Source organism: Schistocerca americana, chromosome 7 (assembly GCF_021461395.2).
Source record: "Schistocerca americana isolate TAMUIC-IGC-003095 chromosome 7, iqSchAmer2.1, whole genome shotgun sequence".
NCBI lineage: Eukaryota > Metazoa > Arthropoda > Insecta > Orthoptera > Acrididae > Schistocerca > Schistocerca americana.
In genome coordinates, this window is record NC_060125.1 from 211,706,829 (window position 1) to 211,721,240 (window position 14,412).

At 45.0% G+C, this 14,412-nt stretch overlaps 1 protein-coding gene across 2 annotated transcripts in view; it reads left to right on the plus strand.

The window, feature by feature from the left end:
• Positions 1 to 14,129, plus strand: part of LOC124622288 — a 770,325-nt gene extending 756,196 nt beyond the window's left edge. For both annotated transcript variants that reach the window (XM_047147957.1, XM_047147958.1), the window contains exon 7: positions 13,181 to 14,129. In XM_047147957.1, the coding sequence (XP_047003913.1) occupies positions 13,181 to 13,267 (87 nt within the window). In that variant the 3' untranslated portion in view covers positions 13,268 to 14,129. The remainder of the gene's footprint in view (positions 1 to 13,180) is intronic.
• The last annotated feature ends 283 nt before the right edge of the window (positions 14,130 to 14,412 follow it).

Genomic DNA, 14,412 nt, shown 5'->3' on the forward strand with positions numbered 1-14,412 from the left:
CTTATTTGACCGTAAGTCCTCCAAAGCTGTTTTAAATTCCGATTCTAATACTGGCTCCCCTATCTCTTCTAAATCGACTCCTGTCTCTTCTTCTATCACATCAGACAAATCTTCACCCTCATAGAGGCTTCCAATGTATTCTTTCCACCTATCTGGTCTCTCCTCTGCATTTAACAGTGCAATTCCCGTTGCACTCTTAATGTTACCACCGTTGCTTTTAATGTCACCAAAGGTTGTTTTGACTTTCCTGTATGCTGAGTCTGTCCTTCCGACAGTCATATCTTTTTCGATGTCTTCACATTTCGATGTCTTCACATTTTTCCTGCAGCCATTTCGTCTTAGCTTCCCTGCACTTCCTATTTATTTCATTCCTCAGCGACTTGTATTTCTGTATTCCTGATTTTCCCGGAACATGTTTGTACTTCCTTCTTTCATCAATCAACTGAAGTATTTCTTCTGTTACCCATGGTTTCTTCGCAGCTACCTTCTTTGTACCTATGTTTTCCTTCCCAACTTCTGTGATGGCCCTTTTTAGAGATGTCCATTCCTCTTCAACTGTACTGCCTACTGCGCTATTCCTTATTGCTGTATCTATAGCGTTAGAGAACTTCAAACGTATCTCGTCATTCCTTAGTACTTCCGTATCCCACTTCTTTGCGTATTGATTCTTCCTGACTAACGTCTTGAACTTCAGCCTACTCTTCATCACTACTATATTGTGATCTGAGTCTATATCTGATCCTGGGTACGCCTTACAATCCAGTATCTGATTTCGGAATCTCTGTCTGACCATGATGTAATCTAATTGAAATCTTCCCGTATCTCCCGGCCTTTTCCAAGTATACCTCCTCCTCTTGTGATTCTTGAACAGGGTATTCGCTATTACTAGCTGAAACTTGTTACAGAACTCAATTAGTCTTTCTCCTCTTTCATTCCTCGTCCCAAGCCCATATTCTCCTGTAACCTTTTCTTCTACTCCTTCCCCTACAACTGCATTCCAGTCGCCCATGACTATTAGATTTTCGTCCCCCTTTACATACTGCCTCCTAGTGAACAAATTAGGAACGTAAGGAAAATCAGACCAACTATGTGACCGGATTCAAGAGTTTCTAGCATACAGAACAATGCATATCATTCTGAACGGAAGGTCATGGTCCGAAAGAACAGACACCATATCCATATAAGTATATAGTTCTGGCAATACCGGCCATGACCTTTTTCTTCTGTGCGGATTCACACATATTACCTGAACTCTTCCGGGACTTGGTAGGAATGTCTTCCACGAGTAATGAGTGTGTTGGGTAGGGACACTAGGAATGTAATGTGTGGACATAAGAGGTGAGAATGAGGGTCTCGCGGAAGGCGTGCGCGAGATAGTCCCTGCAGTCGCACTATCCTCTGTACCCTCGGTGGTTCAGATGGATAGAGCGTCTGCCATGTAACCTGGAGATCCGGGGTTCGTGTCACGGTCGGGGCACACATTTTCACCTGTCCCCATTGATATATATCAACGCCCGTCAGCAGCTGAAGGTATTAATATATAATACTAATTTCGTTTCGTCAGGATGGTCCCTGAGTATTCTGGAAATCAACGCAGGCGAAAAGACATAAGATTTCTTTTCCCAGTCATCACGCATTAGGTTGACTTTTGGTCTTGGTCATGTTTCTTACAGCTGAAATGCATGAAATGTATCCTTTTTATAGAAATATTAGTTGAACTCCTCCTCGATGTAAATATCACTTCACCACAGATGTAACAGATGTTATCTGCACTATTAAAGCACTTACAACACACTATTCTACGTGCTCGTTAATAGCATGTTGCTAACTAAGGGAATATCGTAACAGGATTTTAACGAAAACACTTCGAAAAATCAAAATTTCAGTATAAAAGTTCTTAGGAGGTGGCGACCCCTATCTGGCCGCATCGCCCCTGATCAAGTGCTGAATATCTGAAAAATGTGAACTGTATCCCGTGATGACAACATACTAGAACTGCTGTAGTTATATATGGTGTCTTGAAACCATAGAAAAACGCAGTTACAGGCAATGGCTGCAGTTTATAACATAGAGCCAATAAGTTAAATTTAACATCAGTCCAAATTAAGTGGCATCAGTATAACAATTTTCAGTCTATTTTGATTTCCATAACATTCTGTGTGCTGAATAATACTCTCTTGTTGACAATAGTAGCAGTAAGGTGACAAAGAGTGCCGCTGACCCCATGTGATACACCGTGTATGTTCACTGCCTGACAGAAAAAGCAGCCATAAGAAATAGTCAGATGCCAATGTAACTTAGTATACGTACGCACCATCGGTGTGTGTGTAAACGATCAAATTTAGCATTGTGTGTGATATTTAGAACGGCCACCAGAGTGCATTAGCGCTACACTCCAAGAAAAAAAAGATCACATTTGCAGAAAAATTGGAGGGTCATTGAGGAGAAAGAGCGTCACAAATTGAGCAACCCAATAATGCGTTGGTCCATCTCTGGCCCTTATGCAAGCAGTTATTCGCTTGCCACTGATCGACAGATTTGTAGGGTATTCTCCTGAGAGATACGATGAGCTGGAAGGCCATGCCCATAATGCTGCAAACGTTCTCAATTGGGGAGAGATACGATAACGTTGCTGGTGAAGGTAAGACAGGAAGATAAGCAGTGGAAACTCTCGCCGAGTAGAGGCGAGCATTGTCTTGGTAAAATGTGAGATCAGGATGGCTTGATATGCAGGGCAAAACGGGCGTACAAGATTGCCGACATACCGCTATGCTTTAACGATGTCGCAGATGACAATCAAAGGGGTCCTGTTATAAAAAACCATAGCAACTCAGATCATCGCTCCTGGTGGTGTGACCATAGGATGGGCCAAAGTCAGGATGGTATCCTTCCGCTGTCTGGGCCGTCTCCAGACATATCTTCGCTGTTCATTGCGGTTCGATTCAAAGCGGGACTCGTCGCTGAAGACAGTTCTACTCTAGCCAATGAGATTCTAAGTTGAAGACATGTCCGCAGGTGCCCTGAACCCTGGTGGGATACCAACCTAGCTGTCACTGACCCATGGGGTGCCATTTATTCTCATGACAAGGCATTTTGGTCGTCTTCTGCTTCACCCTTGCAGCACAGCGGTACGTCGACTATATTCTACGCCCAGTTTTGTAGACCTTCGTGGCAAGGCATCCTGGTTCAGCAAGATGATGTCCACCCGCACATGGTGAGAGTTTCTATTGCTCGTTTTCGTGCTTTCCATATCCTACAACAACGAGGAAGTTCGCCCGATCTCATCCCAATTGAGAATGTGTGGAGCATTAAGGAAAGTGAACTGAAACCATATTGGGTTTTTCTCTATATAAGGCACCAACTGGACAAACTTCGACACGATATCCCTCAGGACGACATCCAATACCTCTGTCTACCAATACCACGCCGAATAACTGCATGCGTAAGGACCAAATGTAGACCAAAGCGTTATTGTCTTGCTCAATTTATGAAGAACAATCTCTTCAATAAATCATCCAATTTTTTCACAAATAGTAACTATTTGTGAAACACCTCTACTGATTCGCCCCATTTGGATGATTCCATCGTGCTATCTTTTCCCTTACAATAAAGCGTATTTCCATTAAGTGTCGTTACCATGTGGTTAGGTAAATAAGCGTATGAGCAATGTTAGGTGTTGAATGATCACCGTCATAGTCGTGGGCATGCCACGGGAGAGACAGCATTGTCGACATCTCACGGAGCGTGAAACGGGCCTCATTGTCGGTCAACATTTTTATGTGTTGTTCGTATCGTGGAATATCCATATTTGTGGGGGGTTCAGACATTACATTGACCTGAAGCTGGTCTGCAGGGTACATTAGGCAAGAAATACTCGTCGTTAAGGTCCCAGTTGATCACATTTGACACCATAATAGCGGACATCGCCTTCCTATCTGTGCTTGCCATCCGAGAACACATAATCAACTGCCTGCGATATTCTGTCATGGCCGGCCGCGGTGGCCTAGCGGTTCTAGGCGCTCAGTCCGGAGCCTCGCGACTGCTACGGTCGCAGGTTCGAATCCGGCCTCGGGCATGGATGTGTGTGATGTCCTTAGGTTAGTTAGGTTTAAGTAGTTCTAAGTTCTAGGGGACTGATGACCACAGATGTTAAGTCCCATAGTGCTCAGAGACATTTGAACCATTTTTTATTCTGTCATGTGAATCCATTGGTTGGAGACTATTAGGATTTACAATCCCATGCCTAGGCTGTCATCACAACACAGTCAGAAACCGTTTGAGACCTGCCGTGACTAGAGGCATGGACTTTTGGCGAGTGACATCGCATTGTGCTCGTCAATGAATAGCAGTTCTGCATTGCCCTGGTTGACCATCGTGGGCGGGTATTGTGACAATCTGTGAAAAAGTCCAATTTTTCCAACGGTTTGGAGAGGCACCGCGGTGTTACTCATGGCGTCATGGTGTGGGGAGCCACCGCATGTGATTTTTGGTCATGCTGGTAATGACTAAGGGAACTCAGACGGCACAACGGTACGTCATGGACATCCTACATCCTCATATCTTAGCTCAGATGCGTCAGAATCGTGGTGGCAATTTTCAACAGATCAACGCTCGTCCACACAGGATACCTGTCCTTATGAACTGTCTGCGTGGTGCTGAGGTACTTCTTTCGCCAGCTAGATCTCCAGATTTGTTCCTGACAGCGCATGTGTGGGACCAACGTGGTCATCAACTCCAACATTTGTGGACCAGCTTCCCCTAGTAGCTTGCCTAAGGTGTTGCTACAACGCCTTTATGGTCCTTTTCGCAGCTGAATCAATACATGCATCCAAGCACACAGGCCAGAGATGATTCAGGATCATAGTCATAAGTGGGCTTATGCTGCCAAGTTCTTTGTTAATTTGGCCCGGTATTGTAATCACTGAAATAACTTCACGTAACCCATGAAGTTTCATTGTGTTTTCTTCACCCTTCATAGGTGCTTTACTCTTTTTGTCAGGTAATGTATAATGACAGCGTCTGCTCACCCTACATATACAGTCTACATTACGTTCGCTCTACTGAATGTTCACCGTCCTGTATAAAGAATTGTGGTTCTATGAATTAAAACTTCTTCCATGCAACCATACATTTACGGAGTTTTTTCGTATAATCGTACCTTTGTTGCATAATTTTTTAGAATCGATCTGGATGGAACTTACTTGATGCCCTTCATGTACTACTTGCAAAATATGTTTTTTCACACATGCGTCTTCTTCCTAAAATTATGGCGACAATTTCGCAGAATAATTTCTGCAAGAACATTATAATTTTCTGGCTTAGACTATACATTAAGAACCTACTACAGACCAAGTTAGGAACATCGATCCCTCATTTCAGTCTCTGCAGCCCTTCTTACACACCGAGGCTTTATCGTCAAGCGAAATGTTCATAGACCCAGAACATAAATACAGCGTCTTAATACGATATCATTGAGAGGTGTATTAAGCATGTACAGTGGTTTCCAAAACAGTCTCGGGGTGTGTCCTGTACGTAATACTACAGATATCTCATCTGTAGTCACATTCTCGGCAAGCCCTCTCGCAGAGTTCTGAGTGACAGTATCGATGGCTGTTGCTCGTCGCTCCTCAATACAGCAAACGTCAATGTGAGAGAGTGAGTGCTTTGTCCCTGATGAAATCTCTCAGCATGAAGTGACATCCTGACAGCTTCAACAAGTGTGCGGGACGTTTCGCTTACGTCCTATGTGCGGTTGATTCATCGACCACGCGTGATTCGATAAAGACGCTGCTGGTGGTTTACTCGCCCTTATCGTGACGACCCGCCATTTATGAAGATGACCCGCTGCCAAGAGTTATGATATTAGCCAGTGCAACAAAATCATTATGCATATTTCGTAGCAAACCGTAAAAAGTAATAGTCCATACAGAGCTTCATTACAAATAACTCAAGGGTCATTTTCTTTCGGCATTTTATGTTCCTCAACAAAAGTGCGACGTATTTCGGATTATCACCCCCACAAATAGTCCACATAATGCAATGCGAAGATAATTTATCGGTGGTGGCACGTGGCAGGTAACACTGGATTTTAGTAAGATAAACTGTTTAAATCATTTAGTAACAATATGATTTGTGCTCTATTTGAAATACTTTGTTATTAGTTTCAACTGGCGGTTTCGAGCAGTCTGTTCATCTCTAGATACCTGCCATGCATTTAAGACAGGAGTATTGCATGTTGTTTGAGTTGTTCCAATGGGAATGGGAGATAGTTCTGACTTCCAGTACGTGTTAATAAGGCTAGAGATAATTTCTAAAGGGCAAACCAAATGCGAAAAATGTGAATACGATATGAATTAACAATATCTTCTCGGGTTTCTAGCCACGTCAGGTGGTTAAAATCCCACGAGTTGCAGTCAGAGGACTCTGTCGTCGCGCCTGCTCTTCCCTGCCTATGAGAGAGAATACATTTCAATAGGGGCAGCTGAATTCTGATGGTCGCGAGCTCCTGGCTGTCGACCTGCCAACGACAGAACTTAGAACTAAATTGGGAGTGGGTCCACGTAGCCACTGTAGAAAAACAGATGTCATCACAGAAGAGGACCGCAGAGAAACAGAAAGGCAAATCCAGCCGGCTATTTGAACAACACTGTGCAAAACGTGAATAAGTGAAATGAGCTGCCATCAGTGTGACGGAGACGTGGGTGCCGGTTCGGAGCTGTAGAATGGTCTAGACTTAGCACCAGCGCCTCGGAGTATGCATATGTGTAATATCATAAGTAGGGTAGAGCAAGCAATCCGTAAGGCACTTACTGCAGACGACATTCTTCACGAAACGTGCCGGATTACACTCATGTTCAGATAAACCAGAACAGCTTGAACGAGTAGAGATAGGACGTTCATATTCACAGTACATGCACGTAAGTACTTTCTGCAGAAATGATTAGCATTTCAAATGGCTCTGAGCACTATGGGACTTAACATCTGTGGTCATCAGTCCCCTAGAACTTAGAACTACTTAAACCTAAGGACATCACACACATCCATGCCCGAGGCAGGATTCGAACCTGCGACCGTAGCAGTCCCGCGGTTCCGGACTGAGCGCCTAGAACCGCTACACCACCGCGGCCAGCGATTAGCATTTCAGTCACATAGATTCAGCATGTGTCCTGTTGCCTAGTAGGCACAGAGTCCGCCATGGGCCCAGATAACTTGTTTCATGCAAGATGGCATCGACACATTTAAGGCGCAAATCTGTCCTGTGCTATAGCCATTCATACTGTATTCACCTGGTCCCGAAGTTCATCTATGATGGTTGACACTGAGTCACAACGCTGCACCAGTCATTTCACCACATCCCACACATCTTCGATTGGCGACAAGTCTGGTACAAGTCTGGTGATCTGGCTGGCTAGCGCAGAAGGTTGACACACTGTCACACCAGGAGGGCACGTGTTCGTGCAGGAACATGTGGGTGTGCATTGTCTTGCTGAAAAATGGCGCCTGGGGTATTGTGCAGAATGGGAATGGCTACGCAGGATGTCATTCAAGTAGGTCACACTGCTCACAGTGCCCTGCACACGCACTGTGATTTGTGGCTGTACCCTACAGCACACCACACCATAAGGCATTGAGGTGGCGCTGTATGTCATGTGCGGATGCATTCACTGTGATGCCGGTCCCACTGTCTGCGGTGAACCAAAATGCGGCCATCATTTTCAAACCAACGGAACCTGGATTCGTCCGAAAACACTATCTGATGCCATTCCTGTTCCCAGTGATGTTGTTCCGTACACCATTGCCGTATAGCATGTTTTTGCACATTCGTCGATGGTAGACGGAGAAGGACGACACGCAATTAACCCATGCCGTAATGAACGAGGCCGGACTTTCATCTCTGATACTGTACGATGTGCTACACTGTTCCACTGTTGCCCCACAGCCGAGGAGGAGGCAGATATCTCCTGCAATGGCATTTGGATGAGGTGTCAATCTTCTCGGGGGATGATGTGGGTGGTGCGATGTGACTCATCGCGTCGTGTTCTACGGCCTTCCGTGAATGATTCTGCACACACCTGTTGCACTGCAGAAACACTGAGCCCACACGAGTAGCAATTTTGCGGATGGATGCTTCACATTCGCTTATGCCAATATTGCGCCCGGTTTCAAACTCACTGATTTGCCGGTGCGGTTGGCGCATGAGTCTGCAAGGCATTCTGCACGCATGCTCAAGTAACGCTGATGCATTACCTTCGGTTAACAGCGACAACGAGGGCCGGATGCACATTTTACTTACATGTCATCTCGTACCGCGATATTCATGTTGTCCTTGAACCCACGGGTTGGCATAGCTCAAATGTTCGCCATTTCTGTAGAACATACTGTGCACTTGTACTGTAAATATAATCGTCCTATCTCTAGTAGTACAAGGTGTCCTGTTTTTTCTATACATGAATGTATTTCAAAATCTAAATCACTGCCGTCTAACTTGACTAGGTGTGAACTCAATAGACTTCGCGCAGCAAATCTGTTTTCTACAGAAACTTTAAAACAATCATGTAGTTATAAAAAAGTGGCATTTATAGCGTTTGCAAGATGTCATGATAATTACTGGCTCGTCTATTGTTACGATGAATATCACTCCAGCACCTATAAATCATCCCCTGCAAATAGTAGTATTTAATTTCATATACGAAGTTCCGCTTACAAACTTTATGTAAATTTTCTTGCAGCCTCAAATTATCTGCTCGCTGGTGTGGCCGAGCGGTTCTAGGCGCTTAATCTGAAACCGCGCGACCACTACGGTCGCAGGTTCGAATCCTGCCTCGGACATGGATGTAAGTGATGTCCTTAGGTTGGTTATGTTTAAGTAGTTATAAGTTCTGGGGAACTGATGACCTCAGATGTTAAACCCCATAGTGCTCAGAGCCATTTTGTGAACCAAATTTTCTTTGGCGTTCCTTTTGATGCCTTTTACGAAAGCATTCACAAATACAGTCTGTTGCACATTATTTCGGGCTGTGTTCAGTGTAGTAACGTAGAAATTCAAAATAAAAACGGACTCTTCCGCGTAGGGACTCGTCCTCACACGGCCCTCTGATTACTGTTCTGTACCCATTACGCTGTGCCACCAGCTGCCTAGAAACTGCACTAACACACACTGAGGTGACAAAACATAAGCGATACCTCCTTTTGCCGTGTCGGACCTCCTTTTGCCCGGTGTAGTGCAGCAGCTTGACGTGGCGTGGACTACAAAAAAAAAAAAAAAAAAAAAAAAAAAAAAAAAAAAAAAAAAAAGGCTCTGAGTACTATGTGACTTAACATCTGAGGTCATCAGTCCCCTAGACTTAGAACTACTTAAACCTAACTAACCTAAGGACTTCACATACATCCATGCCCGAGACAGGATTCGAACCTGCGACCGTAGGAGTACCGCGGTTCCAGACTGAAGCGCCTAGAACCGCTCCATGGACTAAACAAGCCGTAGAAATATTGAGCCATGCTGCGACTATAGCCGTCCATAATTTCGAAAATGTGTCCAGTGTAGGAGTTTGAGCACAAATTGACCTGCCGATTTTCTCTCTTAAAAGTCGGTAGGATTCACGTCGGGCGATCTGCGTGGAAAAATCTTGTGTCCGAATTGCCCAGAACGTTCTTCAAACTAATCACGAACAATTGTGCCCAGGTGACACGGCGCATTGTCGCTTGGGAACATGAAGGCGTGGTGTGACCTTGTGTAGCCAACTAAAATCAAACAGCCGACATGAATAATCGCACGTACACTACACGTGATTAAGACCCATTAACGGTTAATCGCTGCTCCTTGCAACACTCCCTAAGCTGTCTCACTGAGGAGTGAGACTCTTTCTGGCAGCTGTGTCAAACCGTGTATTACGAATAGTGGCGTGGGAATCAGAGAGGCATCCTACAAATGTAATCCTGCTAATCTTATGAAGCTTCGTACTCACCCTTTTCCAAGTATGATCCTTCCCCACTCTATACCTAGCTTTATCAACCTACCACTCATCTTTCTCAAGCTAGTTATCCCACCCTTCACGTCACACGCTACTGTAAACGCCTATTATGCCTTATTGTCAAGACGTGAACATTAAACATGTAAATTTCGAAAGACCTATTTACTAAAAGAAATCCGCGAAATGTCGCGACAGTCGCATTTTTTATCATAGTGGTCGTCGAATTTCGCAATAATCCTGAACTTGGCCTCTTATCCCAATGCAGGACATCGCACTTCAAGAGCCCTATGGTCCCACTGACGTATTTGCTTAAACATTGACTCTTTAGAGCTACGACCGATGCCATTTAGCACATTTCTTTAATACTCCATAATTCTCTGCTCGTCAGAGCTCCCTGATATCCAATACATTCTCACATTATGGCATACATTTTTTCGGACAGTTACCTTACGTAAAATTTCCGCTATCGCCCCCGATAAACCATGGGGCATCTAGTGCTGTGTAACGATGACATCACGGATGAGGACCCGTCTCGCATCCATAGTATCTGAGCGCCTTTCTAAGATGATTGTAGCCAGCGTCGCAAGACGTGAAGACAAAAAACCCACTGGTATATTATTTTGTCGACTCTGTACTGCAATTTACGACTATCACACTAGAAAATAGAACAAACAGCAGGTTTCGGCACAGAAACAGAAGGTGAGAGAAAAGTTCAGCACACCACTCAGGCATTCTGTGAAGTTATGCCAGATGTCTACAAGTGTAGACCCTTGGAGAGCTCATAAACTCATAATTCACCGCAACTACACAGTTTCCAACAAGTATCCTTATAGTTGTCTATAATAAACAAAACATCTCTGGTACAAACAGCCCTTATGTCTCCACCAAGCACTTTCCTTACATTGTCTTGCACAATGCCCCTTTGTGGCGGCACAACCAGCATACCGCGTTGTGAGATTCGACGCACGCGGCCACAAGACCTGGCAGATTACGCTGTTTACAGGCAACCGCCGTCACTGGTTTATCTCTTGGGTCTTCCCAGGTACCACAAACAAATCAATACATGCCATACCGAAAAATAGGACAATGGATAGAGGAAAAATGCAAGCACAACAGATACAAGGACCCCAAGAACAGTTACGGAATGCTCGTGCCGCTGCTTACTTGCATTGTCCTTCGTTGCTCCAAACGCCGGAACACCATTGCAGTCTCCGTCAACAATTCTGAGACCACTTGCACTAGATGTGGGTGTACTCTGGTAGAGGATAGTTTATAAAGAAGAGCCAGACGCCTTTCAGGAGCTGCATAATACCTTTAATACGTCCAGTAGTTGATAGCGCAACAAAGGAAGGAATCAGGTGGTGATGGAAGGGGGTCTCGAACAACGGACCCCGGTAACAAAGCGCTGCTGTTGGCCGATACTACGCTCAGCGCGGCCCAGGCATGGTGAAACCTTGCGCATTCAATCGTCTGAGACTATTTTAGAGTGTACTGGTAGAAATTTTACTGCTATGGAGTTAATGTTTGCTCTGCAACAGAATAAACTGAGTACTTATGGTACAGAAATATTTATGACAAACGAACGGAAATGAAGAATATACTGTGGATTTCTTTAAAAAAGAATCTTTAGTTTTCGTTTGAAGTTTTTTTCAATCTTGTTATTGGTACAAGTGAGCATAATGGCTTTTCCTTTAAAACTCGACTTTGTCATCCAGACTAGCTTTCAGTGCTTTCTGCTGCCTACACATTTCACTTAAAATGACTTTTAGGTACTATTCCAGAGCCCCACCAAGTTGCACAGTGCCTTGTTGACAATTTGGATCCACGTATCGATGGATCTGCGCCACACTCAAACCGTAGAATCAGCTCTCACCAACTAAATTGATAGCTCATCTGTACAGGTCACGGTTTTCCAGTCACCAAAGGTCCACGAGCCATCACAGGAGAGGTTTTGGAGGCGACATTGTGCCGGTATCAAAGGCACTCACGTCGGTCGTCTGCTGCCATAGCCCATTTTGTCGAACTGTTCCAATTTTTACGTTCGTCGTACGTCCCACATTGATTTCTGCGGTCCTTTCACGTAGGAGTGCTCTACGCAAACGTCACTGCTCTCATTCGTTAAGTGAAAGCCATCGGCCACTGCGTTGTCCTTGGTGAACGGCAACACGCACTTTTGACGCTGTAGCTGACCGTTGTTGCCGAGCGGTTCCAAGCACTTCAGCCCGGAACCGCGCTGCTGCTACGGTCGCAGGTTTGAATCCTGCCTCGGGCGTGGATGTGTGTGATGTCCTTAGGTTAGTTTTGTCTACGTAGTTCTAAGTCTAGGGGACTTATAACCTAAGATGTTAAGTCCCATAGTGCTTAGAGCCATTTGAACCACTTTTTTGACACTTTGGATCTCGAAAGATTGAATTTCCTAACCATTTCCGGAATGGAATATCCCATTCGTCTAGCTCCAACTATCATTGCGCGTTCAGTGTCTGTTAGTTCCCGTCGTGCGGCCATAATCAGGTAGGAAACCTTTTGACGTGAATCACATGAGTACAAATGACAGCTACAACAATTCAAAACCTTTCTATACTTTGTTTACGTAGTACTATCGCCATCTGTATATGTGCATTATGTAAATATCCATACCCAATGACTTTTGTCAGCTCTGTATATGTAAGTGTTAGTGATTAATTTAGTTATCTATCACTGATCCATGTTCGTGCCAAGTACAATGGCTAACTTTAAGGCGCTTGGTAATGGTGGTATGCAAGCTGGGGTACAAGTGACGATAGGAGGTGATCATATTTGTTTATAGCATGTAAATTTCGTGTTCCCCATAAATGCCTTTCATTCAGAAAATATACCTGTCACTGATATTACATTGAACTCCGGTTGATCGGAAAGGAGAGTGACAGACCACATGGTTGGAGTTAGGCATACAATTAGGAACAGTAATTAGCAGCATGTTCGATCTAGAGGCATGTATCCTGCTCCAACAGTTGTCCACTGCTGCATATAGAAGAAAAGTGTCTTACTCCTCGTAAATTTACTTTCCGATGACGTGGACAAAAATACAGATGACGCATTTTCTAACAAATATGGAAACGGGACGTTACAGATTTGGATCGGCTCTCTCCGAACCGAACACCACCACAGAGGTGGTCAGTGTGTAAGTAGCAGCAGGCGCAATGAACCTCTGTTCTGTTTGGTGTCCACAGTGCCTGGCGATCTACGGCGTCATCCGCTTCTACAACCTGCTGCGCGCCGGCGCCTCGTGGAAGTCACCGGAGTGCGTGGAGCTCTGATACCAAGCGCCGCCCTGGGAGGACGACGACCGGCTGTTGGGCGACTCCGTCTGACCAGCGGCGGCGGTCCCAGGGGCGAGCTCCGGACACTCGCTGCAGCGCTGCGCTCTGGCGAGGCGCCAACCGGCTACCGGCAGTCGGCACCGCACCGCTCTCTCACGGGAGTGCTTAATTCTGCGAGGCGCCCTGGAAGGACTCCAGATTGTTGCCGAATGAGTTCGGCACCCCAGGCGTCCTCGGGGAGACCTCATCTGGGCCTTCTATGCCGAGCAGCATACTGCGTGTTGTGCTGGCTGGGTCCATCACGTCGGTAGTGTCCATCTGCGGCAGTAGGTGTGTGGCCCTCGGTGAACTGTCAGCTTCGTCACTCCTGCTGGCGAGGAGTAATTTGTATATGATACTGGCAGGGTCCACAGAGGTCACCGACAAAATTTCTGAATATTTCCCACATACCCTCAGAAACTGAACTGGGCAGATGGCCTGACGTATGTAGTGGCTGATGCGGGCACAGCCACTCCTTATAGACAAATGTCACTCCTCACTGTACATACGTGGAATCCTGTGAGAAACTGTACTTTCTTTTTTTTTTAACTGGACTTTTCCTGTAAGGTGTGAAATAAAGTGCGCTGTATTCAGCATGTAATATTGTTTTTCACGTAGCAAGCAGCACATATGATTGGCAGCGGGACTCTCATTCGTCAGGAGTCCGTCGTTTCACCTTCATCTTTCATTCTTTGTAGCCTGTTGTGATTAACTGTGCTTCCCACCGCACTATACCATATCACAAAACTTAACATAAAATGTAAATTTGTTACATAGTAGTGCTCTGTCCGAAGTCGTTGGCTGCAGAATGCTTATTCGTATTCTCAAGCGTGTTATCGTAAAAGCCCTTCTCACTAGAGTTGGCGTTGTAGAACATCGGCTACTATACTCTGTTTCTTTTTTGTATCCATGGTGTCTAGCTAGGAAATATGTGCCAAATTAAGTCCCATCTCATTTTCAGTATTTATCTGATATTCTTCTTTGTACTGGGAATTTTTGCCTTTCTCTTCTGAGATAATGTTATTATTTTACTTACCTCTACCGCCATATATCAGCAGGGACGTTGTAACGTAAACAATGGACTTATCCCTTTCGATACTTAG